The sequence below is a fragment of the Scardinius erythrophthalmus genome (assembly GCF_964197995.2).
Source record: "Scardinius erythrophthalmus genome assembly, chromosome: 19".
Taxonomy (NCBI): Eukaryota; Metazoa; Chordata; class Actinopteri; order Cypriniformes; family Leuciscidae; genus Scardinius; species Scardinius erythrophthalmus.
The window spans coordinates 3,771,483-3,796,858 of NC_138239.1; the positions used below are offsets into that span (position 1 = coordinate 3,771,483).

General features: G+C 37.3%; 2 protein-coding genes across 4 annotated transcripts; both read right to left on the reverse strand.

The window, feature by feature from the left end:
- Nucleotides 1-230: 230 nt before the first annotated feature.
- crls1 (cardiolipin synthase 1) lies at nucleotides 231-6,509 on the reverse strand. 2 transcript variants are annotated; one of them, XR_014032172.1, is made up of 8 exons: nucleotides 5,883-6,496; nucleotides 4,261-4,398; nucleotides 4,021-4,150; nucleotides 3,150-3,235; nucleotides 2,810-2,846; nucleotides 2,180-2,248; nucleotides 1,353-1,444; nucleotides 474-1,257 (listed from the first exon to the last, which is right to left on the reverse strand). XR_014032172.1 is itself a non-coding variant. In XM_081394025.1 (7 exons), exons 1-7 carry the CDS (start codon nucleotides 6,324-6,326, stop codon nucleotides 1,167-1,169), a joined length of 1,050 nt encoding a protein of 349 aa, XP_081250151.1. In that variant the 5' UTR covers nucleotides 6,327-6,509; the 3' UTR covers nucleotides 231-1,166. The 2 variants fall into 2 exon arrangements, 1 of the variants encoding a protein (XP_081250151.1); XM_081394025.1 differs by lacking the exon at nucleotides 2,810-2,846 and having other exon boundaries at nucleotides 231-1,257; nucleotides 5,883-6,509.
- Nucleotides 6,510-6,909: 400 nt separating this feature from the next.
- mcm8 (minichromosome maintenance 8 homologous recombination repair factor) lies at nucleotides 6,910-25,136 on the reverse strand. Of its 2 annotated transcripts, XM_081347912.1 has the most exons (20): nucleotides 25,069-25,136; nucleotides 24,486-24,689; nucleotides 24,120-24,155; nucleotides 23,538-23,615; nucleotides 23,330-23,412; nucleotides 23,106-23,255; nucleotides 22,903-23,006; nucleotides 20,608-20,806; nucleotides 20,254-20,339; nucleotides 18,277-18,425; nucleotides 16,460-16,658; nucleotides 16,344-16,374; nucleotides 15,995-16,135; nucleotides 15,740-15,881; nucleotides 15,173-15,368; nucleotides 13,089-13,308; nucleotides 11,849-12,058; nucleotides 11,093-11,169; nucleotides 8,832-9,021; nucleotides 6,910-7,446 (listed from the first exon to the last, which is right to left on the reverse strand). In XM_081347912.1, exons 2-20 carry the CDS (start codon nucleotides 24,670-24,672, stop codon nucleotides 7,354-7,356), a joined length of 2,571 nt encoding a protein of 856 aa, XP_081204038.1. In that variant the 5' UTR covers nucleotides 24,673-24,689; nucleotides 25,069-25,136; the 3' UTR covers nucleotides 6,910-7,353. The 2 variants fall into 2 exon arrangements, with proteins under 2 accessions (XP_081204038.1, XP_081204039.1); XM_081347913.1 differs by lacking the exon at nucleotides 24,120-24,155 and having other exon boundaries at nucleotides 25,069-25,134.
- Between the last annotated feature and the right edge of the window lie 240 nt (nucleotides 25,137-25,376).

Below are 25,376 nucleotides of genomic sequence, written 5' to 3' on the forward strand. Positions count from 1 at the left end.
AAAAACTTTAAATAGGGCAGTATTTGAGGGAACAGCCATTTGGGTGTCCGAAACCACTCTGGACGTTATTGAGTGACTTATTCAATCTCACATTCAAACCCACTACTGGAACTGTGTTCTAGAAATAAATGTGATATTGATATGAGGGTAGGTATGCAGGCATAGATTCAGAGGCATAAGGTACTTTAAGTATTGCATAGAACAATGCAACAATAATAAAACAATGCATTGACATTTACTTTTTACTTTTGATACTTAAGTATTGTTAAAAACGAGTACTTCTGTACATTTACAGAAAATAGGTAGTAATAATAGTAATATTTGACCAGTAGTATCTATACTTTCATTCAAGCAAGGAAGTTGTGTACTTTGTCCACCTCTGCACACACGTATATATATAATTTAGAAAAATGTGTATTGTTAATGTTCAAATTAGTATACTTTGTGATTTGAGAAGTGCAAAAAAAAAAGTGCATAGAAACCAACATTTATATCCTTTGAAACTATAGTACAGTATGAATGAATGTTTCACTGTAATGGATTTAATTATCATATTGAAATATTTAATGACTACTTAAAACAGTTGGTCAATTTGCATAGTGATTCAATAAGTTCAATATGAAAGCAGATTATTCTTAGCAGTTCAGGCAATTTGGACTTTGCTCCTCACTAATATTCATGTAAACACTGACCACTGATTCAGAATGTTTTCTATTTTTTACACTATCTATAGTTTTATTTCTTCTTAAAGGAAACACACGTTGTACACTGCTTCTAATGTCTGTGATCTCAGAACGCTTCATTAAAAAACTGTTAAACACCAAATCAAATCTACAGTCACACTACAATACATTCAGCGTTGAAATATTTTTCTTTTTAAACTCGTTATAAACACGACTGTGTATTTGATGTCCATTTTTTTATTTTCAAAATTGACCCAAAGTTCATTAAAAGTGATTTAAAAAAAGTTTCCTATGGAGTTGAAATCATATGATCAGAAGTGACACAACATGAATTTAATATTGTAATCAAAATAATTTGACTTTATACAGACTAAAGTGCCTCTGTTACAGAATAAGACCGTGGCATTCATTTCCATTATTCACAATGACTGATTATTCCCAGGATTCCCGAATGTATCCGTCAAAGGTCTGATGACTGCAGGACTACTTGGTTTTGTTCAGAATCTCAACGGTCTTTTTGCCGTAATGATAGTAGCTGTAAGCAGACGCGGTGGTCGTCAGTGCGGTTATGTACCTGCCAACGCAACACACATTCATTTAGTTTGATTGAATAATGAGAATAATGTGAGTGATGATGATAAAGGACTGATATGAGGAGTGGAAGCTCACCACAGTGACTGCAGTAACACACTGTCAGTGTAGTGAAACACAGGCGCCGCCAGAGACGCCGCCACCAGGAACAACTGCACCGCCGTGTTGATCTGAAACACACACACACACACACACACACACACACACACACACACACCTTACTGTACATTATCAGACACAAGACAAAAGAATATATATATATAACACTGATCATCATAATGGTTCAGTCCGGCAAGTCACAACCATGAATTTTGTGCTGACGATTAATAATCATACAAATAATTGCAATTAACGATTTAATTTTGTTTTGCTCATGTCACTTACAGTGTTAAGAATAATGCATTTTTATTTTTACTTGGAATCGTATAACTTTTATAATACAATTAGGCCTATATGATTTACTGTGAATTAACTGAAAATTAATAATATTTATATAAATAATGATTTATTATAATGTAATAAATAATCGTTTATATAAATATAAATTTTCACAGAAAAATATAAATATTTTTTACTATGTTCTATTATATAAATAATCAATTATACAAATATCATTAATTTTCACAGAAATATATAAAACAATATTTATATTAGATTACATTATTAAAAAAAATAAGAGTATAGTGTTTCCCTCATTTGAATGGCTGCACAATTATCGCGGTTATCTCAAATAACTATGATCAGACGATTCATTAATAATCGCGACAGGCCTACTATCAGTACTGGCATAAATTTCTATGCATTCTTGGTTCAGAGTGATTCAAATCTGATATTGGTAGAAATACAAACTGAAACTTTAGTTAAAACATATATGCATTGAAACAAGGTTTTATGTTTTAGTCCACCTTGCTGATGAGTGTTGGTCTGAGTCGGGCAGTGGTGTAACAGGGGTTGAAGAATTTACTGAGTGTTACCTGTGCAGAAGATAAAGACAAACGTCACATATGTGACCCTGGACCACAAAATCAGTCACATGGGTCAATTTTCTGAAATTGAGATTTATACATCACATGAAAGCTGAATAAATAAGCTTTCCATTGATGTATGGTTTGTTAGGATATGACAATATTTGACCGAGATACAACTATTGTAAATCTGGAATCTGAGGGTGCAAAAAAATCTAAACATTGAGAAAATCTCCTTTAAAGTTGTTCATTTATGTTGGCGATTGTGCTGCATTCACTCACAAAAATAAATGTTTTATATATTTACGGTAGGAAATTTACAAAATATCTTCATGGAACATGATCTTTACTTAATATCCTAATGATTTTTGGCATAAAAGAAAAATCGATCATTTTGACCCATACAATGTATTGTTGGCAATTGCCACAAATATACCCGTGCGACTCGAGGTTTTGTGATCCAGGGTCACAATTGTTACTTCATGAACTTTAAAAACACACTTATGTCCGAGGACACGGATTAAAGGGATAGTTCACCCAAAAATGAAAATGTTGTCATCATTTACTCACCCGCATGTTGTTCCAAACCTGCATGAGTTTCTATCTTCTGTTGAACACAAAAGAAGATATTTTGAAGAATGTTGGTAATGTTGACGGTAGCCATTGACTTCTATAGTATTTTTTGTTTCCATACTACAGTCAACTGTGTGATTACCAACATTCATCAGAAGAAAGAAACTCAACAACATGAGGGTCAGTAATGACTTATGTTTTGGTGAACTATCCCACAGTCCACATAAAATAAACAAGTGCAATGAAGAAACAGAAATCTGACAACTGCATTCCTTATAATTTTCTGTTAGAAATGTGATAGAAAGCACCACAAAACGTCTCAAAGTTCTTCACTTACTGGAGGAGGAACTGTTTTATAGCGCACATAGAAGACAGCAGCGATCAGCGCTACGTCTCTGGATATGATCAGCGCTGTCAGAGGAGCTTTGAGGAAAAACAGCATGAGTTTAGAGATCTGCATGAGTCTACATCTAGAACTAAACAGCTGTTTGAGGATTTAACTGCTATAATGCACAAGGTGCTTCCTCAAAAAGTGAATAACTAATTATGCAAATATGGAGTGATGAAGCATAACGGTTGTAAGCTGGTAAGTGGTTGTTCAAGCTACATAAAGGATTTTAAAAGAACATTAATAAACCAACACTGTGTGAAGTGAACTTGAAGCCAGTCTGGATACATTTCAAAGTGGTTATTAAAGAGGACCTATTATGCCATTTTACAAAGTCTTGAAAACATATTTTCCTCATATTCTCAATTGTTGCGGCTCCCAGTCTGTCATAGTTCCTGTCTCTATGAAGCCCCTCCTTCTGAAATGCACACTGTGCTCTGATTGGTCGGCTGGAGCAGTGTGGTGTGATTGGTCGAGCGCTTTGAGTGTGTTTGGGAAATGTCCCGCCCCTTCCCATAACCGCCAGTTTAACACACTACTAACTAACTCAACCAGGCCCCGCCCCTTTATTCTGCGCAATAATTATTATAATGAGGAATATTGTGGCGTGTTCGTTCCCGGAAGAAACTCGAGACTACAATGGAGGCGTTTCAGGGAGTTCAGAAACACTGACACTGATATAGAGAAGAGCTGGAGCTTTTTCATGCTCAAACAGCAACTAAAGAAAGAGGAACATGGGAAATAGCAGAATAGGTCCTCTTTAAAGAAATTAAGCTACAGTGGTGAATAAAAAAATGACAGAAAATGAACACCATCTCACCAGGGATGAGTTGTGCGTATGTCAGACTGACGTAAAGAACGCTGATGAGAATCTTATCAGCCAATGGATCGAGAGCACTGCCCAGAGCCGACTTCTGATTGGGCCAGTTGCGAGCGATGTAGCCGTCCAGCTGAAAGCCAAACCATTGATCAATACAACGAAATCTCCTTAAGGACAGTTCATTATAAAATCCTTAAGGATCACACATCATAAGATCAGATCACGCTCACTTCAACTCACCAAGTCTGTTGCTCCGGCCAGTAAGAACAGCCCCAGAGAGACGTGAAAGTACTGTTCCATGATCAAGTATCCCACGACAGGAGACAGGGCGATCCGGGCTATACAGAGGTAATTGGGGATCGTCCAAGGATTCTCATACTGTGAAGAAATGGCATTACATTCAATTATAGATATGCGTGAACAAAAGACATTTAACACACTTAAAAATGCATGTCACTGTTGTAGATATTAAAGAAGTATCAGCAGTATCTGTAGAGTTTTATTTAATGCCATGTCCATATATATGACTATCTTCAAACACAAGAGTTACATAAATAAAAAATATATAAAAGATCAAGCAAACAGAAGAAGAAAAAATACTGCAATTAATATTATTGAAGATTTTTAACACTAAAATCTCACTAAACAAGTCCTTAAGTGAGCTTACTTGAAATGTTTTCTACTGCATTAAAATCAGGACAGTCCAATAAAATATGTTTGATATTAAAGCAAACTTCATTTTTTGTAAAGAACACAGCAATTTGATTTTCTAACTCAGATATTTTTTTTACTGAAAAACAACACAAATTATATATTTTTAGAAAATATCATTATTACATCAAAGTGACAATACTAGATCCAATGTTTCATAAGCTATTATTTTTTATTGTTTACTTAGTTATACATCTAATTATTGTTTGATTTAATTAAATCTATTTATTATAATTTACTTATAATTCATTTGTTTAAAGGTTGTAATAGTGATTTCAGACCCCAAATTTTTTTTATCACATTCATCTAATTCCAACCAATCACCGACAGGGGGTGGGTGTTGTGAGGTTTTGAGCCAGCTTCTTCTTCAGCTCTGACTTTATTCTTTATTTCAAGGATAGCCCCTTGAGATGTACCATCTCATTTTCGAGGGGTCCTAACAATAATGACAAACAATACAAGATAATAAAAAGTAAATATTAAAGATAATTCCAAACACAAACACAAAGACACACACACACTTGCATACCAAAGCACACTCCAACAATGCTCCCCAAAACTAGCCCCCCACCCCCCCATCACCACCCAGTATTACACAAACTTTGCACAGACCGGGTATGATCAAAAAAATAAAAAAAATAAGTCCCTTGAAAAATAGAGGTAGACATTTGTACACATAAGCATACTATACTTCGCGTGCAGCCGTGCACGAGCACAAAACCTCACAACACCCTCCCCCCGTCGGTGATTGGTTGGAACACTATTTGTTTTTGTTTTGAGTGGTTGGTGAAACCATTTGTTTTTGTGTGCAGATCTCAGAGCCTAGGCTGCCTACAGAGAATCGTTTTTTTGACGGCCTGCTTGAAATCACTGATACAACCTTTAACAATAGAATAAAATAAATATATAAAAGTAAATTTATTTTAATATAAATGTAACATTTACTTAAATATTTACTTCTATGCATTTATTTTATTATAAAAAACAACAACTTTTTTTCTTCTTCACTGTTTTCACCCTGTGGCCCCATGGAGTTCCCCAGACCACAATAAAAAAAAAACTTTAGTACTTTACTAAGAAGTGAGAGAGGTCAAAACACAAGTGTGAAAATAATAAGAGTGTAATAAAAACTGTGATCTGTCTCGACTCACCAGCTCGTTAAACTGGAAATGTCCCTCTTTAGCTGGAGCTGGTGAGGCTCCTTGTCCTTGAACTTCCTCCTTTTCCCTTGAATCCTGCTTTGAACATTTTTCCTCCAAAACTGGCTTTCTAGATGCATCAGTGCAGAAGCCATTGGAGGCAGCACACACACCTCCAGCAGTGAAGCCTGGCAGATGAAGCCTGCACTGATGCCTCTGGAGCCTGGCTCTGCATATAACCGAGCTGAGGGGGTCTGATCTCTGATGAAGCTCCAGATCTGGTCCACAGGTCTTCAGTCTCTGAAGCCATGTGAGTTGTGCTGCAGTAGTGTGTTTGAGCTGTGTGTTTGCAGATCTTCTGTAGTGGCAGGTGGCAGCAGTGCTGACGCTCAGTCTGTGTGTGTGTCCTTTAGCACAGCCGAACCCGCTCTTCGCCAAACAAGCTGCCAAAAACATGTCAGCTGCTTTATCTCAGTCAAAGTAGATGATATATATCCGCGATCTGTTTAACCGAGCATCTAGCAGCATATTTCGAAATTAATTCGTTCATATTCCTATATATTTCAGACATTCATTGGCGACCCACATGTTTTTGCCCTGCCGTGTTCCGACTCCGGCCCGCCTGCTAATGTTTACGACAGTTGTCAAAAAAAGGGCGGGTATTAAAGGAGCCGCACTCTAATACGCATTAATAAAAATAAACTAACGCATATTAAATGCTTCAGATTAAGGGGAAATATAATATAAATTGATGTTGATAGCAGCGAATACCAAGTTGCCACATTTTTACTGTAGTAACAATTATCTCTAGTGAGCAGTGATGGTAGTTTGCTTCGCTGTACCATTATCTTTTATATTCTAGTATAACATACATTATAAAACTGCATATATATATCAATATATATATATTAATGTATATATGTATAACTGCATTCTTTTTATGTATGATATTAATGTCATAATCATAATTAAAAGGAACTCCTTCAAATAGAGTAAAAAACTTTGGAATGTGTCATTTTGTTTGATTTGTTTATTTTTTGTGAAATTTTGCAAGTCTTTAATGAATGCATATTCCATATTCTTTTCATTTTAATCTATTGCAATTAAATGTATTAGCTTCACATGTGTTGTTTCTTATAAGGTTATTTTACTGTTACCTCAAATTGTATGAACAGCATTCAGTATTCAACACAGCGAACCTGCTGAACGGACACAGCTAACATTGCAATGCCAAACATATCATATAAACATTCTAATTAATGTTCAGAAATATGGTTACGGTTTGGTTTTTGTACATAGTATTTACAAGTACATGCTATTTTAAAGAGAACTATGTGTCTATTTATGTACATGAAAACAATGTACAGTTAATGTAAACATACATTACACTGTGTGATATAAATATAATATTTGTTGCATTAAAAAAACAGACCCAACAGTATGGCACAATAACATTGTAAAAACATCATAAGAGATGGTTCATTCATATGGTTTGAAGCTGATACATCCGGTGGCCTTTCTTCAGAAGGTAACCCTGTTCATTGAGCGCACCGATGAAACCCTCAAAATCCACAACCTGAGAAAAGAATATGATAAATTAAAGAGGGAAGAACATTAAAGCACCCCATTTAAAGGTTCCTAATTTTGTTTTGAATCTCAATAGTTTGAGATTCTAATCTCAAAACAGTTAATAACTTCAGTCTCTCTAAATCCCACCTTTCCACGAGCCAGCTCTGCTCTGATTGGCCAGATCTGATCGGCTCAGTCTGTTGTGATTGGTCTATCGCGTACAGTGAGTGTTGGAAACCAAACGCTCATTACCATAACTGAACTTCAGCTCCGGAGGCTTCCTAAAGCTCAGCGATTGTACACACTGTAAAGACAGTAACGATGGCGCTGATTTTCCCGAACACGAGTCCGATGATGAAACATTGGAAGTTATTCAACTTGAACCTCTATCGCAAGGACGTTTCTCAGTGATATGCTACTGTTTTGAGGTTCATTATGAGATGTTGCAGCTGTAATTCCTCCCCATGAGCATTAACAAGAGCATGTTCATCAACAAACCCATGTGTGCATTTCTGCACATGTGGAAACTGTATCATTAACTGTATCAATAACGGTGCGTACGTTAGCCTAGCACTAACATGAATGACTGATGTAACATTAAAGTTTGTAAAACAGATCTTGCTCCATCTTTTATCTTTCCTCAAAGTAGTGAGAACGACAGATGATCTGCATTAATAGACAGTTTTAGGTAAAAGTGGCCCACAGCTGATTAGCAGAAGTACTTCAGTAAGAGTGATAACGTGAGTTAACCGGCTAGCCAGAGACCTACACAATATAAAACACAAAACTAAGTATTTTGAACACCCGGTAGAAAATATATACGTCAATAATTAATCATACGTACAGGAGCAAGCTGATCTAAATAAAGTGGGCTCTGTCCCATCTTTAATGGTTAAGCGATTTGTAAATCTCATTTAGACCTCAGAGATTTGAGAAGCAGTCGCCAGAAGTTTATATCGCTGTGGTAATTTAAACCACTGACTCTTCTCCACATCCTCATTATTTGGAAGTGTTTACAAAGAGATTTTGCACTTTTGCAGAGCTGAAAACAGCGTCTTCTCGACATGTACACAACACGAGCCAGATACAGTGTTTGAGGGCGGATCAAAGTAGACGTTGTTCACGTTAGCCATTGAAGACTATAGGTGGGTATTATGCAAATGAGTTACCGAGTGAGACTGGAATTCCTGATGACTCGTTTAGGCAGTTTAGAGTCGATTCTTTCTTTTGGGAGACAATAACTTTATTTATCATGCACTTTCGACTTTACAACAGCTATATTACACCCTGCATGAAAGGAAATATTTAGAAAAGCATAATAGGGGCACTTTGTAAGAGAATTTCAAATTCAAGTCATCTGACAGTGTACTCTGTAAAGTAGCTGATGCTCACCTGTACATGCAGATCTTTGGCGAGCTGTCGCAGCTCCTGGAGCTCAAACATGCTTTTGTCGGTGCGCTCAGCGAGTCTGTTTAAAGCTGTGACAAATTTCTTGACTTTCGAGCGGTTGCTCATGCCAGAGCCGAGCTGAGAGCGGTCGAAATCCAGACGGCCAAATTCATCAGAGTATGTGTCGGTCAAGCTAAACGCAGAAGAACATGAAGGATGGAGTTCAGCATTTGTTAAAAGCTCTTGTCAACTCTGTTGCATGAATAAATACTTATGCATTTTTCAAGAATTAAACAACTGAGAAAATATAAATCAAGACCGCCATAAAAATGTTATTTAAAGGGTTAGTTCACCCAAAAATGAAAATTCTGTCAGTAATTACTCGCCCTCATGTTGTTCCAACCCCGTAAGACTTTCGTTCATCTTCGGAACACAAATTAAGATATTTTGGATTAAATCTGAGTGCTGGATCACTCCTCCATAGGCTTCTAAGGCATTATAACTTGCTGGCCCAGAAAATGTATTAAAGACATCGTTAATATAGTCCAAGTGACTCCAGTGGCTCAATCTTAAGTTTATAAAGCGACGAGAATACTTTTTGTGTGCAAAAACAAACAAAAATAACGACTTTATTCCACTTTTCATTTCCTTCTCTCTGGACCTCGAGTCTTTTTACGTAGTGTGTAATAGCGTAGGGCGTCTGTGTTTCACGTCACCACGTAGACTCACTATTGGCCGACGCTGGTCATGTGTGTGATGTAGGGCTGTCACTTTACGTTCGAAAATCGATTGCACAATCGATTGGACCAACCAACGCAAGTTTCGAAAACGAAAATAGGGAATCGATTTTAACGGTCTTTTCTCGGAGCGCGTCCAGCTCGTCACGATCTTGTCACGATACGCCCGCAGCGAACGCGCGTCACACAGCAACTGCAGGCTCTGACAAACACGCATAACAGCAAATTATCCTTCTGCATAATGCGTCTCTTTTTACTACAAAACTGTGAATTCTGCCGGTATGCAGACAGTCTCATGCATTCAGATACAAATTCGGGCTACGCGTCTACAATCGCCAACGTAGGCGAAATTTATTTGACATTTCTAATCGTAAACACAGCCATGTTGAAGACTGAGGTAATGTTTTTCATTTATGCTATGGCAGTCCACTCGGCTTATTGTTTTTCGAGAATGTCGCACTCCTGTTTGTCATTGTGTACGAAACTTCACGCCAATAAATCATCAGAAATATTGCAGACTTGTGCGCGTCTCAAGCGCCCTCTTTACGTTCGTCCTAATGCCTGTTCGTTGTCCGTGGATTCGCCCATATTTTGCGTTTAAAATGGAAACGTCTTTAGACATGGAAAATCGATTTTACAATCGATTCAATGAACACTTATGTCTCAAAAATCGAACAGGATTTTTTCACAAAAGTGACAGCCCTAGTGTGATGCGTGGTGACGTGCAACACAGACGCGCTACGCTATTACACTACGTAAAAAAACTCGAGGTCCAGAGAGAAGGAAATGAAAAGTGGAATAAAGTCGTTATTTTTGTTTGTTTTTGTGCACAAAAAGTATTCTGGTCGCTTTATAAACTTAAGATTGAGCCACTGGAGTCACTTGGACTATATTAACGATGTCTTTAATACATTTTCTGGGCCAGAAAGTTAAGGTGTCCATAAGCCTGTGGAGGAGTGAGACATGGCTCAGATTTCATCAAAAATATCTTAATTTGTGTTCCGAAGATGAACGAAAGTCTTACGGGGTTGGAACAACATGAGGGCGAGTAATTACTGACAGAATTTTCATTTTTGGGTGAACTAACCCTTTAATTTGAGGATGTATAGGGAGTTATCACATGTATAACACAGAGATATCAATGAAGACACATTTCAGAATCATGCAAATTGTCTCCTAAATGACGTCCTCAACCATCAAGTGTATGAGGTTTAAAAGGTTATTTTGTGATCCAGCAGCGGAGTCTGATAGCCCTTCCCTTTTGGCTACAAAAGTAGAGCTGCGACAGTGCATGATCATGCCACACTTCGTTTTTTTTGCTAAATTAGAGCATCATCAGGGTATTTGAAGTGCACTTTTTGAAGTGCATACTTTGGGCTTTATAATAGTGCATTAAGTATGCGATTTGGGATTAGAATATTTGAATTTTTCCAATATGGGTGTAAATAAATATGCATTACTTAGTAACAATCATAAAACACAGTCCTCACATCAAAATTCTATATAACTCGTAGAAAACACAGTCACCTGTGTTTCATGATCTCCACAACATCCTCCGCATCACTTTGAGTCGCCTTTTCCCTGAGCTCAACACGAGCTCTCGCCTGCAGAGAGAGAGAGAGAGAGAGAGAGAGAGAGTGTGAGTGAGTGTGAGAGAGAGAGAGTGTGAGAGAGAGTGAGTGAGAGAGAGAGTGAGAGAGAGAGAGACAGAGAGAGAGAGAGAGAGAGAGAGAGAGAGAGAGAGAGAGTAAAAAATAGAGTAATACAGTTTAAAATTATATAAATTATTCCTCAAGAAATCAAAATTGATTATATTTTTGATTATATCAAAATGAAAATATTTTGATTGTATTTTTTTTGTTTCACTTTTTAAGTTTGTCTGTGGAAAACAGACCAATAATACTGAAGCCTCATCTTGCAACTTCAACTTTATATATCACATTTCTGAGAAAATGACAGATTTGTGCGATGTGAACTATAAATACTATTTCTCAGAATTGTGACTTTATAACTCGCAACTGCAAGTTTATACAGGATCTCACAACTTTTTTCTCAGAATTGCAAGACATAAACTTGCAAATGCGAGTTATATAGTCCGAATTGCGAGATATAAAGCAAATTCCTTTTTATTTTTTATTCCCAGGTGGAAACAAGCTTCCATAAATAGGCAACGCCACCACTAAAAAGAAAATTGCCCATGCTTAAAGTCAACAATAAATATAAAACGCTAGATGCTGTGTGATGTGATCAGTAGATCTGATCTTGTATGGAGATCATGTCCACCTCAGTGAGCCGGATGAGGGACTCCAGCTGGCGGGTGGTGATGGGTGTGCTGTCGGCTGTCTGGTTCTGTTTGCGCAGCTCCAGGTAAAAGTCCTGCAGGACCTGCGCAGCCTCTGCGGAGAGAGACGGGTGAACGTAGTGCCGGGCGTAACCCACGTACTTCCGCAGGAGCTGGTGAGGAATGGGGTCAAAGTTCTCTCCCGGAACCAGCTACGGATGAAAAAACAGAAATGAACAGTTGTAAAGCAGTAATATACTAAAGTACAGTGACGATAAATGTATAGTAGGTGCAATAATAAAACATACTGTACATACGGTAAATTAAGTCAATAATCAAAATATGATGCTTAACAGATCAGTAGCTGTACATTCAAATATGTATCTTGCATAAGGAAACATTAATAAAAGTTATTATGAATTAGTGACACTACAATATTCTCATTTGTTAACATTATTTATGCATTAATTACCTAACATGAACAATGAACAATATTTTATTCAGCATTTATTAATCTTTGTTAATAATAATAATGATAATAATAATAATAATAATAATAAACAAAAATGGTGTTAGTCAACAATACAATTGTTCATTGTTTATGTTAGACAGTGCATTAACTAATGTTAACAGATACAATTTTGAAATGTATTAATAAATGTTAAAATTAACATAATGATTAAATTGTTACTAATATAGTTAACTAATGCTAAAAAATTAAACCTTACTGTAAAGTGTTACCATTAAGGGTTAGCAATAGAACCGGTTCAGAAAATAAATAAACACACAACACATAACAGATCAGTAGTTGTTGTACATTCAGATATGTACGAGAAAAAGTAATAATGATAATAGCAAATACCACTACCATGTTAGTTAATGTTAGTAATGAAAGCTATTAGGAAGTCTCATTTGTTAACATTTGTTATTGCATTGGCGAACATGAGCAATGTTTTTTCCAGCATTTGTTAATCTTTATTAATGTTAGTTAATTAAAAAATACAGTTGTTCAGTGTTTGATCATATTATTTCACAGTGCAATAATGTTAACAGATACAGTTTTTGTATTCTGTACAAAATGTATTAGTAAATGCTGAAATGAACAAAGATTAATAAAAGCTGTAGAAGTATTATACAGGGTTAGCTCATGTTAATTAATGCGGTTAACAAGTGAAACCTTATTCTAAAGTGTTACCATTAAGGAGTATCAATAGAATTGGTTTAAGAGAAGGTGAATGTTACCTTGAGCCTGTCTGAGAGCGGTTTCTCCGAGGAGACCTCCAGAATGGAGATGTTGGACTCCTGCGTACAGTAGCGTGTGACCGCAGCACCGCTGACCGCACCGTTCTTCCCTGCTCGCATGGCCATCACGTGCTCGGACAGCAGGTGGTCGTGGTCCTCATTAGGGGTGTCCAGCAAGATGAAGACCAGATCAAACCTGGACAGCAGTGCACTTCCCATTCTAGAGTGACACAGGCAACACTTTTAAAGAGGGTCTATTATACCCTTTTACAAAGTCTTGATTTTGTTTTTGTCTCTACTAGAACAGGTTTTCATGCTTGGATGTTCATTATTTTCTTCATATTCTCCATTGTTGCGGCTCCTCTCTTCCCAGTCTGTCAGTAATGCTCTGTTTAGTTCCTGTCTCTATGAAGCCCCTCCTTCTGAAAAGCACACTGATTGGTCGGCTGGAGCAGTGTGTTGTGATTGGTCGAGCGCTTTGAGTGTGTTTGGGAAATGTCCTGCCCCTTACCATAACCGCAAGTTTCAACAGGCTACTAACTAACTCAACCAGGCCCTGCCCCTTTATTCTGCGTATGAATTATTATAATGAGGAGTATTGTGACGTGTTCGTTCCCGGAAGAAACTCAAGACTACAATGAGTTCAGAAACACTGACACTGATATAGAGAAGAACTGGAGCTTTTTCATGATCAAACAGCGACATTACACACTAAAGAAAGAGGAACATGGAAAAAAGCATAATAGGTCCTCTTTAATACAAGTGTGTCGAAACATTTAAAATCTTATGAGGCAAAAGGTTATAATGATGTTAAAACTTATTAAAGGCAAAGCACCATAGGTGAAAAAGGCACAATTTTTAACTAACAGATACATCCAGTTAATAAATCATAGTACGTTAAGACATTACATTTTGTATTACAAGTTTTCTAAAATGTTATGTTTAAATATCCAAATTATGCATAATTAAAACTTATTTGCTTATATCCAGCACAGAAATTTGAACACTGGAAAACACCAGATTTAAAATTCTAGTTTCATTTTGTTGACATAAAGGTTAGAACAGAGGGGATTTAGGAAATTTCTTTTTATCACTACATAAATCAGAAAATAATGTCATCAGCCAGCATGTTTTTAGGAACAAAATGTTGTATTAACCCTCTGTAGAAATCTTCAGAATATAGATGGGAATAAAACTGGTGTGTGTAAGTGCTGCTGAAGTGGAAATGTCTGTCTGAGAAAACGGCCTACTGTAATTGAAATCTACAAATAGACAAAGTGCAATAAACACTTGAATGAGTATTTGGGATGTTTTCTTTCCACTAGTCTGTAAGTAAACATGTTATGAAAGCAAAATTGACCAGTGTTTGAAAAAACAAACAATGGTTTTGCCTGTAGTCATGTCTTGCCTTTTTCAAATCTGACACTATTAAAGGTGCTCTAAGCGTTGTTGGGTGACGTCACTTCTTGTTGACCTTCAAAGTATTGTCAAACAAAACGGAGGCTAGCTCGAACCTCCCTCCTCCTCATCCCGTCCCCTCCCCCTCTCTTCCGTGCTTCCTGAAACTGTCTTGAACCATTTAGAAAAACCAAACTGGATTTCCCCGCCTGTCCAGCAGAAACAGAGCCTTCTGAATGTCGGATTGGAAGCCCTTCTGCCGGCGGAGTTCTCGCCACCTTTTTGAACGCTTTTCCGATGTAAATTCGGGACTTTGCGCATTCCTTCTCCTTTTCTCTATTCTTTGTTATTTGTTCATCGGAATGTCGTCTCTTTGGTGTCGGCCATATCAAAATTCTCAAGAATATACATTTTTAACGTTAGTCGTTGTCGTTGTCTAGGACATCTCTCCTCTAGCTAACTTCCCTCTTCATGCTTCTCTCTCCTCCACACTTACATCCCATTACATCATATTGCTTTTGCTGATCTTTCATAAACCATTAGCTACTCAGGATTACTGGTGCGTTAACACTGATTTTATCGTGGTTTACAAGTCTACTTGTTACTTATCGCTGTATCTTAAACCCAGTAAACTTTATAATCAATGTACAAAAAAAAAATGTTTTTGTTATTAGGCATTGACTCACTTCAGGTTCTCAGAGACAGTCTTGGCTTTATTGTAATGCCCTCCGACAGGATTGGCCGCTGCGATGATGGAGGTTCGAGCAGGAAGAGTGCAGACAATCCCAGCTTTAGCCAGACTGATGCTCTGCTGCTCCATGGCCTCCAGAAGAGCCTGATGCTGACTGCCCATCTTATCAAACTCATCAATGCAACAGATGCCTGGAGGAAATATTAAACGCACGGTTTTTAAATGAGTAAACCCAGGTAACGCTCTTCCACATGTGTATCCTGAATTGATTCAGAAGACCATGTTTCTCAAAGTTTAAATACCTTGATCACCCAAGCATAAAGGAGGAGCGATGACAGTGAAGATCAAGAGAGAAACAGGCCTGACTTATGTTGTGTTTTGTTTTATTATATGTGACAGCGGTCATCCGTGAGAGGCTGCTGTCTTTTACTTTCGGTATTAAAATGTGTGTTAACGTTCGCCGGTTCTCCTTCCCACAACATTCTTCCTACACCAGATAACGCTCTTCCACATGTGTATCCTGAATTGATTCAGAAGACCATGTTTCTCAAAGTTTAAATACCTTGATCTCCCAACACCAGCGCTCCAGCTTCAAGAGCGTAGTCTCCCGATCCGCTGTCCCGGGACAGAGATACAGTCAGTCCTGAAGTGGTGGTCGTGTTTCCACAAACATACACACCCCGTGGAGCCACGTTACACACGGCCTGGATACACACAACAACAACAACAACAACAGCAGCAGCACACATATGACATATTATTAATAAACTTAAAATCATCTGACTAGGTGATAAATGCATTAGATATTATCATTTACCTGTAACATCTGACTTTTACCAAGTCCAGGGTCTCCAACGATAAGCATATGAGGGTCTCCTCTTATTGGGATACGATTTTTATCGTCAACATACTTCTGACATCCGCCAAAAAGAGCCAGAGCCAATCCTGCTTTAACAAGCTGAGAAAACACAGGGATTGCAGACAAGTTAAAGGAGTCGTGTCATTTTATGTATCGTTTAATTTACTAAATCTAAGATGCAAAAACAACTCAGATTTCTTCATGGTTATGATATGAGCTCAGTAACATATGAACACCCACAATAAAGAAGCCTAGTGAGATACATTAAACATTAAAATGACAGGAATAATAATATTTGGACACTCACCAAATGGCCGTAAATGGCAGGACAAAGAGAGCTGCAATCACAGTGACGGTCACATTAGCTTCTTCATTGATAATACAGTATATGTGAACATGTAATAGAGTGTAAATGTTACACACTTCACTATGAGCTTGAAAAGGTCCTCTTGCGCTTGGATCTCTTGGATGGCGTAGAGGTCTTTGATGGAGAACTCCACTGAAGGACCCGGGCCCTCAGATTCAGACTCGGCTTTGCTTTTCTGACCCTTCGAGTTGCTGACCGAATTTGCCTGGATGTACAACAGGAACATACACTTGTCCTTCTTGTTTCTGCCACTTCCTGAAGAAAGACACAAGCACAAATCATGGAATACAACAGTCTCGGATTTTATCCAGGACTGGATACTTAAAGGAGAACTCCGGTCAATTTTAACATTGAGCTCATTTTTTTGTAAATTTGGAGTGCTGTCAATACAGAGAACAACGACAAAAATCGGTGTTGCCTACACCGAGTTATTCTCTTTTTAAAATTTGCACCCTGTTGACTTCAATGGGGCAAGTACTAAACCTGCTTTTAGCCTCTTAACATCCTTGATGTGTCATTACAAGTGCCCAGCCATGTGAGTGATTCCTTCCGAGTGAACACGAGTGAATCTGACTGCAGTAGATGTGAAAGATATGTATAAAAATGACGTTATTTAAGCCAGCGCAAATACCTGTGTTTACATCCTGTTTTCGATCGAAGTCTATAGTAATCGATTGTCGAGTTCACGCGCATAGGTTTAGTTACCTATGATCACGCGCGTGAACTCGACAATCGATTACTGTGGACTTCGACCGAAAACAGGATGTAAATACAGGTATGAGAGCTGGCTGAATTATTATCATTTTTATTCATATCTTTCACATCTACTGCAGTCAGATTCACCCGTGATCACTCTGCAGGAATCACTCACATGGCTGGGCACTTGTAATGACACATCAAGGATGTTAAGAGGCTAAAAGCAGGTTTAGTACTTGCCCCATTGAAGTCAACAGGGTTCAAATTTTAAAAAGAGGATAACACAGTGTAGGCAACACCGATTTTTGTCGTTGTTCTCTGTATTGACAGCACTCCAAATGTACAAAAAAATGAGCTCAATGTTAAAATTGACCGGAGTTCTCCTTTAATAAATTACGTTTGGATGTGCTGTTGTAAGACATAATAAGTCTAAAAAGCAGTCCATCACCTTCACCTCACGTTATCGAACAAAATAATATTGTTTATAAAACATATAGGGCTTTTTTCTAATAAAAGCTACTAAAAGCTTATTACACAGCGACTTCCCAAATAAACAAAGACAGAGGTTATTTACACTATTGATATGAGATGGTAATAGGGAGAAGAATGGGATCGGGAAAAGGCGGATAAAGTTTACTTTATAAAAAATTTTCTGTTATCAAAAACAAAGTTGCAAAACAACTTTCCTGTTGTCGATTCCTACTATTCCCACCATTTTCTTTATTACTCCTTTCTCTTCCTGGACTGGGGAGGAACATAATAACGGCCTTGTGTATTTTGTCGGTTTCGTCTCACCCACCCAGACAATGGCAGGCTTTTTGAATTTAGTGTAAATAGACACTCTGATAAATATATAAATGGATATAATATATCCATTTGAGTCTAAGTAATTTTATTATGTGGAGGGGTATAACAGCTCAACACAAAGAGCAGTGAATGTGAGCATCATCTAGTAACTGAGTCAGACAGAAGGCCACCCGAGGCTGTCCTGCCAGACCACTGAGGTCAGATGTAAAAATAGCACCAGCTGACTGTAATATGGACACATTTCTGAGATGCTAAATGAATGAGAATCAACCATTTGTTAATAAGAAATTGCCTTGAATCTAAGTAGCAGCAGCTTCATGTATACGAGTCTATATATCTTTGCACTGACAGTGTGGACAATGTCTCTTACTCTCTTCACTGGACACTTTAATGACCCCTGTGATGGTGACCATGTCTCCAGGCACACAGCTGTCCACCAGGTCCTGCGTGAGCTCACATTCAATGGTGCGCGGGATTCGACCGGACTCACGCTGGTCACCTGACATCATCTCCTGAACCCTGTGAAGAGCACAGGAGGAGAAATCATGGCAATGAGTGATGGTGTTCTCTTAAACATCCCACACTTACACTTAAACCAAAACTATTAAAAATCACTTTCAGTAATTGAAATACAGCTCAAATTAAATAAAACATAAATATTAGATATTAGATAAAAAAAAGTCTTAAACTTGATAAATAACTTAAGTTGAAGTACTAAAATTACTAAAACTTTAATACAAATGAAGGCTATACAGAAATATTTCAAAACACTAATAAAAATGACAAAGCACATAAAATAAAATATAAAAAAAGCTAATTAAAAATACTAATAAATAGTATAATAGTATATAAATAACTCAAATAACACTGGCAAACACTATTACAACAAAATTATGTTATAATAGAAATTAATTATGACCGCCGCTAGCGTAGCTAGCGAAAGCGGTCATATAGGGATTGTCAAGGTTTTTATTTTTTTTTTTTTTTCTCGTCACCTTACTGAATTTTTCGTCAACGATACCAGGGACACCGAAGCACCGGGGAACATGAAATTTGGTGGGCATGTAGCCCCACTAGACTTCTAAGGAAAAATTTCGTTTGGTCCCCGGGGGCCACTCCCCCCCTGCGCTGGGCCCCCCCAAAACCAAAAAAATGCAGTTTTTCCTAAATAACTACCTGAACCGTGGCACCGAGGATGAAGAAATTTTTATGGTATGTTGGTCTACTAGACTTTTACGGAAAAATTTCGTTTGGTCCCCGGGGGCCACTTCCCCCCCCGCGCTGGGGCCCCCGTAAATTTTTCGTCAACGATACCAGGGACACCGAAGCACCGGGGAACATGAAATTTGGTGGGCATGTAGCCCCACTAGACTTCTAAGGAAAAATTTCGTTTGGTCCCCGGGGGCCACTCCCCCCCCGCGCTGGGCCCCCCCAAACCCCAAAAAATGCAGTTTTTCCTAAATAACTACCTGAACCGTGGCACCGAGGATGAAGAAATTTTTATGGTATGTTGGTCTACTAGACTTTTACGGAAAAATTTCGTTTGGTCCCTGGGGGCCACTTCCCCCCTGCGCTGGGGCCCCCGTAAATTTTTCGTCAACGATACCAGGGACACCGAAACACCGGGGACACTCATCGGCCTGTAGATGGTACTGTTGAGCGAAGGGTTGCTGGTTTAGGATGATACTGTCACACACACACATGCAGGAATACAAACAAATGCAAGCATGCACACACACTGACATCCACACGCACAGACACACACCCATACACACACATACAAATCCACATGCACAGACACACACACACACACACACACACACACACACAAACACACACGCGCACACATGTACGCACACATACATACACGCACAGACACACACACACACACACACACACACACACACACACACACACAAACAAACACACACACACACACACAGACACACACACACACACACACACACACACACACACACACACACACACACACACACACACACACACACACACACACACACACACACACACACACACACACAGATAGACATGCACATACTACTACTTTTTTTAGGTATATACATAAACACGCAATACAGCCAAATTACTCCACGTCATTTATTTTTGTGGAAAGCCAGTGCAGGCCTGAGCGGCGGTTATATTTTGTACCGCGATGCGGTACATCTAGTTAAAAAAATAAATGCTCATGAAACAACAGCAGAACATTCGATGATGAGAAATGCAAAGACTATATTTTACATGGCATTTACACTGAGAGCAATGACAAATAAAACTAAAAAAAGCAACATGAAATTTGTTCTGCTCAGGTAATTATATATTTTCATACTTTATTGTTTGCCAGTCGACAGTGAGTGTGAGAGGCGAACTTCTGTTTGGGGTGAATGACCGTCCGTGACATTCAGCCTGTAAACACTGCAGAACAAATGAATAAACATCATGTTAGATGTCACTAAAAACAGCAACAGTGACATTTACTACTTATAATATGCAATGTCTAATTTTATATGTATTGTTTACAGATTATTCTTTCTTTTCTCAGTAATTTTCCACAGTTTTTTTTTTCCACTGAACAAAATAAAATATAGATATTAGATAAATATGGATGGAATGTCACAAAATCAAAACTTGTTAAACATGTTATATACAAGTAATGTCGGTTGAAGCTGAAAGCACACTGTACCTTAGTGGGTATGGTGTATTTCCCATCAGGCAGTGTGACGCTCTGTGTATCTCCACAGCTGTTACAGGCGAACGCCAGCTTACTGCAGAGCGGTTTAATGTTACTCACTCTCACCACCGTTCCTCTGATCGCAACAAACTTCCCATATAAATTCGCTCTCAGACTCTTCAAAGGAGTCAGTGGCTCATAGTTATACAGCCTAAAAGAGAGAAAAAGAAACACATACAAGAAATGAAAACACTTTTTTTTTTTATTCGTCACAAAATGAAACTATATATGGAAGCTTGTTTCCGCCACAAAGTGAAAAATAAAAAAGGTAATTGCGACTTTTTAATCTCACAATTCTGACTTTTTATCTCAGAATTACGTGATATAAAGTCGCAATTGTGTGTTATTAAGTCAAAATTGCGTGTTATAAAGTCAGAATTATGAGATATAAACTCGCAATTGCGAGAAATATACTTGAAATTCTGACTTTTTTTCTCAGAATTGCATGTTTATATCTCGCAATTCTGACTTTATAATACGCAGTTGGGAGATATAAAGTCAGAACTGCATGATATAAAGTCGCAATTGCATGTTATAAAGTCAGAATTGTGAGATCCGTCTTTATAGAATTTATCTCACAATTCTGAGAAAAGATTTCAGAATTGCGAGATATAAACTCGCAATTATGTGTTATAAAGTCAGAATTGCTTGATATAAAGGCACAATTGCGAGAAAAAAAGTCAGAATTCTGACTTAAGACTTTATTTCACGCAATTCTGACTTTATATCTCACAATTCTGACTTTATAACACGCAATTCTGACTTTATAACACGCAATTCTGACTTTATATCTCGCAATTCTGACTTTATATCTCGCAATTCTGACTTTATAACACGCAATTGCGACTTTATTTCACGCAATTCTGACTTTATATCTCACAATTCTGACTTTATAACACGCAATTGCGACTTTATTTCACGCAATTCTGACTTTATATCTCGCAATTCTGAGAAATAAAGTCAGAATTGTGAGATGTAAACTCGCAATTGTGAGATAAAAAGTCGCAATTATCTTTTAAAATGTTTTATTTTGTGCTGCGGAAACAAGCTTCCATAACTATATTATCGCCGAACTCTATAAATAAAGTTGGACATATAAGCATGTCTTTATCCGGATACATGCAATATATTATACCTCAACTGCTTGATTGCTAGTATTGTCACAAAATGTAAACTAAATTTACATTTAGATCTAAACTGCTAAATGCAACTATAAGGCATGAAGATATTATTTTACATTATTAGACAATATTTTCTATAAAGCTCCTTTTAAACAACGTGCATTGTGAAATATACAAATAAATTTGAATTGACTCTCAATTTTTTTATTATTTGAATACATAAGGCAAGTAAACAGACTCACCAGGCGCTAGGCCTGTCGCAATAATCAAGATATTGACTTATCGCACAATATATGTACATGACTTCAATAATTTTTGGTGACGCAATATATCGGCCATTATGTTTACATGATAATGAATGTCACCAACATTCTGCCTATCGTGCTGTCGTCTAGTCTGTTCTCCATGTCAGAGGCAAAAGCAGGGCTCGGGCAGTTCCTTCATGATGAATAGTTTTATTCATACACAGAGCAGTCATCGACAGGTGAAAAAAAGGCGTCTTTGGGCCGTTATAGTGTTTACTATATACTGTATTATTTACTATAAATACTGATAACTACAGACAGTTTGAAAGAACAAGTCCAAATGCACTTGATTTCAAAGCTGCAATCCACTGTTCTGGTGCAAATATAAACGTCACGGCGTAAATAGTTTTAGCAGTAGATAAGGCCCGTTGAGGCATCTGTGTCTTCATATGACGTCTGACTGCGAAGCAGGGTTTGTGTTTTCAGCAATAGTGTGCACCATTACTTTACAGAGAAAAGAAAGCCAGGGAAAATGTATAAATGGAACATTTCCATAAGAGCCTTTTGTGCATTTGCAAGTGCATTTTTTTCCTACTTGTTACTTTGCTTTTTTTTTTTTCATAGAAAATGTTTATTTACTATTTATTCAAGTTTTTTTTTTATTTAGGATATTACATTTTTTGACACTTTATTTCCATGATCTAAAGAATGATTGTTGTAATTTGAAAGTATGCAAGCCCACTTGCATTATTATCCTGTTATATTATGATTATATATTCAGTGGCATAAAATGGTCTTAAAATGGCAATAAAATTGTTATTCGCAATTATTTCTGGGACAATATATCGCACAGCAAAAAGTAGTTATCGTGACAGACTCACCTGGCGCTGATATGTGGGGTGTTGATTATGGGCCGTACGCCTGCGGGAAGATCCTCCTGCCCCTGCAGTTCTGCTGCATGTCTCTCCAGATCCACAGTCAGCACCTGCAGAGAAACATTCAATTATTTCAGCTTGATCTTCCGAGATTTTGGCATTAAACTGAGAACAGTGACGCATATGTAAATGCGTAACACAAAACCCACCTGATGAATTGCCACACCCAAGCAGTCCAGGATCTTCTCAGGCATTTCTTTAAGATCTTTGGCAAGATCAGGTAAAGAGTGTGAAATCTGTTTGTTGGACAACAGGTCTTTGTAGTCCACCAAAATGCTCCCTTTCCTTTCAATCTCATCCTGAAAAATTCCAAATGTAATATTTTGTTTTTCAACACTGGAAATAGGGAGAATCATGCTTTGAAATCTGATACCTTATCATAAAGATCCATCTGCGATGTGAAGTACCGTTCAAACACTTTTATCTTCTCAACATAAGGTGAACTCTCAACAAATCCTGGAAAAGGAGCAAACGCAAATCATAAACTATTGCAATCATGAATCAAAATCAAGAAGACATTCAGACATATATATCCAACAGGTCAAGAATACATTCATAATGTAAATGGGAAAATATAAAACCTTCAGAAAAATAGAGTCGCCATCCTTTGTATGGACACGTGATATCAAGGGTTGCCTGACTTACTTGAGGAGTAAATCCTGTGGAGTAAAAACAACAACATAAATAATAATAATAATAATAATAAAATGGCAAATGTCAGTTAAACAAGAAATAAATTATAATTTCTCAAATACAACATTATTAAAGGGTTAGTTCGCCCGAAAAAGCTTGGAAGAGCCAGGATATTTTTTAATATAACTCAGATTGTGTTCGGCTGAAAGAAGAAAGTCATACACACAAGATGGCTTGAGGGTGAGTAAAACATTGGTTAATTTTCATTTTTGGGTGAACTATCCCTTTAATATACTTAATTATATTTAATTTGTTTCCTAGTTCAGTTGTTTTTTTCTAATCTAGCTTTCTAAAAAATCTGGCATTCATAATTGAATACTGTTGTGCTCTGTGACGAATTGCTTATGTTTTTCTATAGCAAGTTGCGTTAGATAAAAGTGTCAACTAAATGCATGAATGTAAATTTTAAATTATTTTAATCAACTTTTATTGTCAATAGTCACAAGCTACCCAACTGTTCAGACACTTACTATTTTGTGTATTGTTGGTGGAATAGCTCCCTCTTCCTAAAAGAAAAAAATGAAAAATCCTGTTGTTTTTGTCGAGGGAACCAGTGTGATGCGAAGTGCCAGTTGGCCTACAAAGCGACATCATACCTGTACCACTCTATTAATATAATTAATTAAATTAAATTTGTTTCCTAGTTCATTTAGTTTTTTCTTATCTAGCTTTTAACAAACCTGGCATTGTATACTATGAATGAATAGTTAGCTCTGTGAGGAATTGCTTATTTCTATTGTAAGTTGCTTTGGATAAAATGCATAAATGTATAAAATGTATTTGAATCAAGTTTTTTTGTCAATGGTCACAAGCTACCCAACTGTTCAGACACTTACTATTTTGTGTATTGTTGGTGGGAAAGTTCCCTCTTCCTCTTCCTCCTCCTCCTCCTCTCCACTGATGGCCTCTCCATCCTCCTCCTCCTCTCCATCCTCTTCCTCCTCCTCCTCTCCATCCTCTTCCTCCAGCAGATGAGCTGTTTGCACCCCTCCATGACCCCCGGTCAGAACCCTGACTGCTCATCCTTCACCCTCGAAAGTCTGAAAGCAAAATTACAACAAATAAAGCTATCAACGTGTCACAGACACATGTTCACCCTAATATAGATCAATATAAACAATATAATATGGAATCAAATCAATACAGACCTGCTGTTTTACTTACACTTTATCATCTATTATAATAACTGAACACGTATCTTATATTTTACTAAACGTAAAGAGACTAAAATAAATCTAAATTCGGCGATATCAGTTCTAGAATGAGTCGAATAATGACACAAGTAACTTACAAACTTGTTTCTAACTTTACAGCGGCTCCAATTAATGTGGAAGAAAGAGCATACAGTGGGGAAAATGTTCGACATATATTTTATCAAATTAAGATATTTTAACAGATCTTATTGAGAGAAGTACTTACAGACACTGTTTGTTTACTTCCTCAGTGAGTGACTTCAAGTTTGGCGCTAATCGTGACGCCACTTCCGTACATGCGCTGAGCCGTAAACGTCGTTATCTTTTTTTTTTTTTTCGTCCTTTGCATGATGTTAGTTTTCTTTCGAAGCTACATTTAAATCCCATTTATTTTTTAGTAAATTCACGATTTTTTCGATTATTTCGAAAATGTATAGGCTACATGTTTATTTGTGTATTTTTCATGTTTAAATTCCTTGAGTATTTCAGTAGTTATCGATTTGATGCATTTGTTCATCCGTGGATGATAATAAA

What these genes read in the sequence shown, in the direction of transcription:
- crls1 (XM_081394025.1), bottom strand. Translation starts at nt 6,326, where the DNA reads ATGTTTTTGGCAGCTTGTTTGGCGAAGAGCGGGTTCGGCTGTGCTAAA. An exon ending in ATTTCCAGTTTAACGAGCTG is followed by an intron (nt 4,399 to 5,882) that starts GTGAGTCGAGAC and finishes ATTTCTTCACAG; the next exon opens with TATGAGAATCCTTGGACGAT. An exon ending in GACCAACACTCATCAGCAAG is followed by an intron (nt 1,445 to 2,179) that starts GTGGACTAAAAC and finishes TGTGTGTTTCAG; the next exon opens with ATCAACACGGCGGTGCAGTT.
- mcm8 (XM_081347912.1), bottom strand. Translation starts at nt 24,672, where the DNA reads ATGAGCAGTCAGGGTTCTGACCGGGGGTCATGGAGGGGTGCAAACAGC. An exon ending in TGGGTGTGGCAATTCATCAG is followed by an intron (nt 23,007 to 23,105) that starts GTGGGTTTTGTG and finishes GTTTCTCTGCAG; the next exon opens with GTGCTGACTGTGGATCTGGA. An exon ending in CCCTCATCCGGCTCACTGAG is followed by an intron (nt 11,170 to 11,848) that starts GTGGACATGATC and finishes CTCTCTCTGCAG; the next exon opens with GCGAGAGCTCGTGTTGAGCT.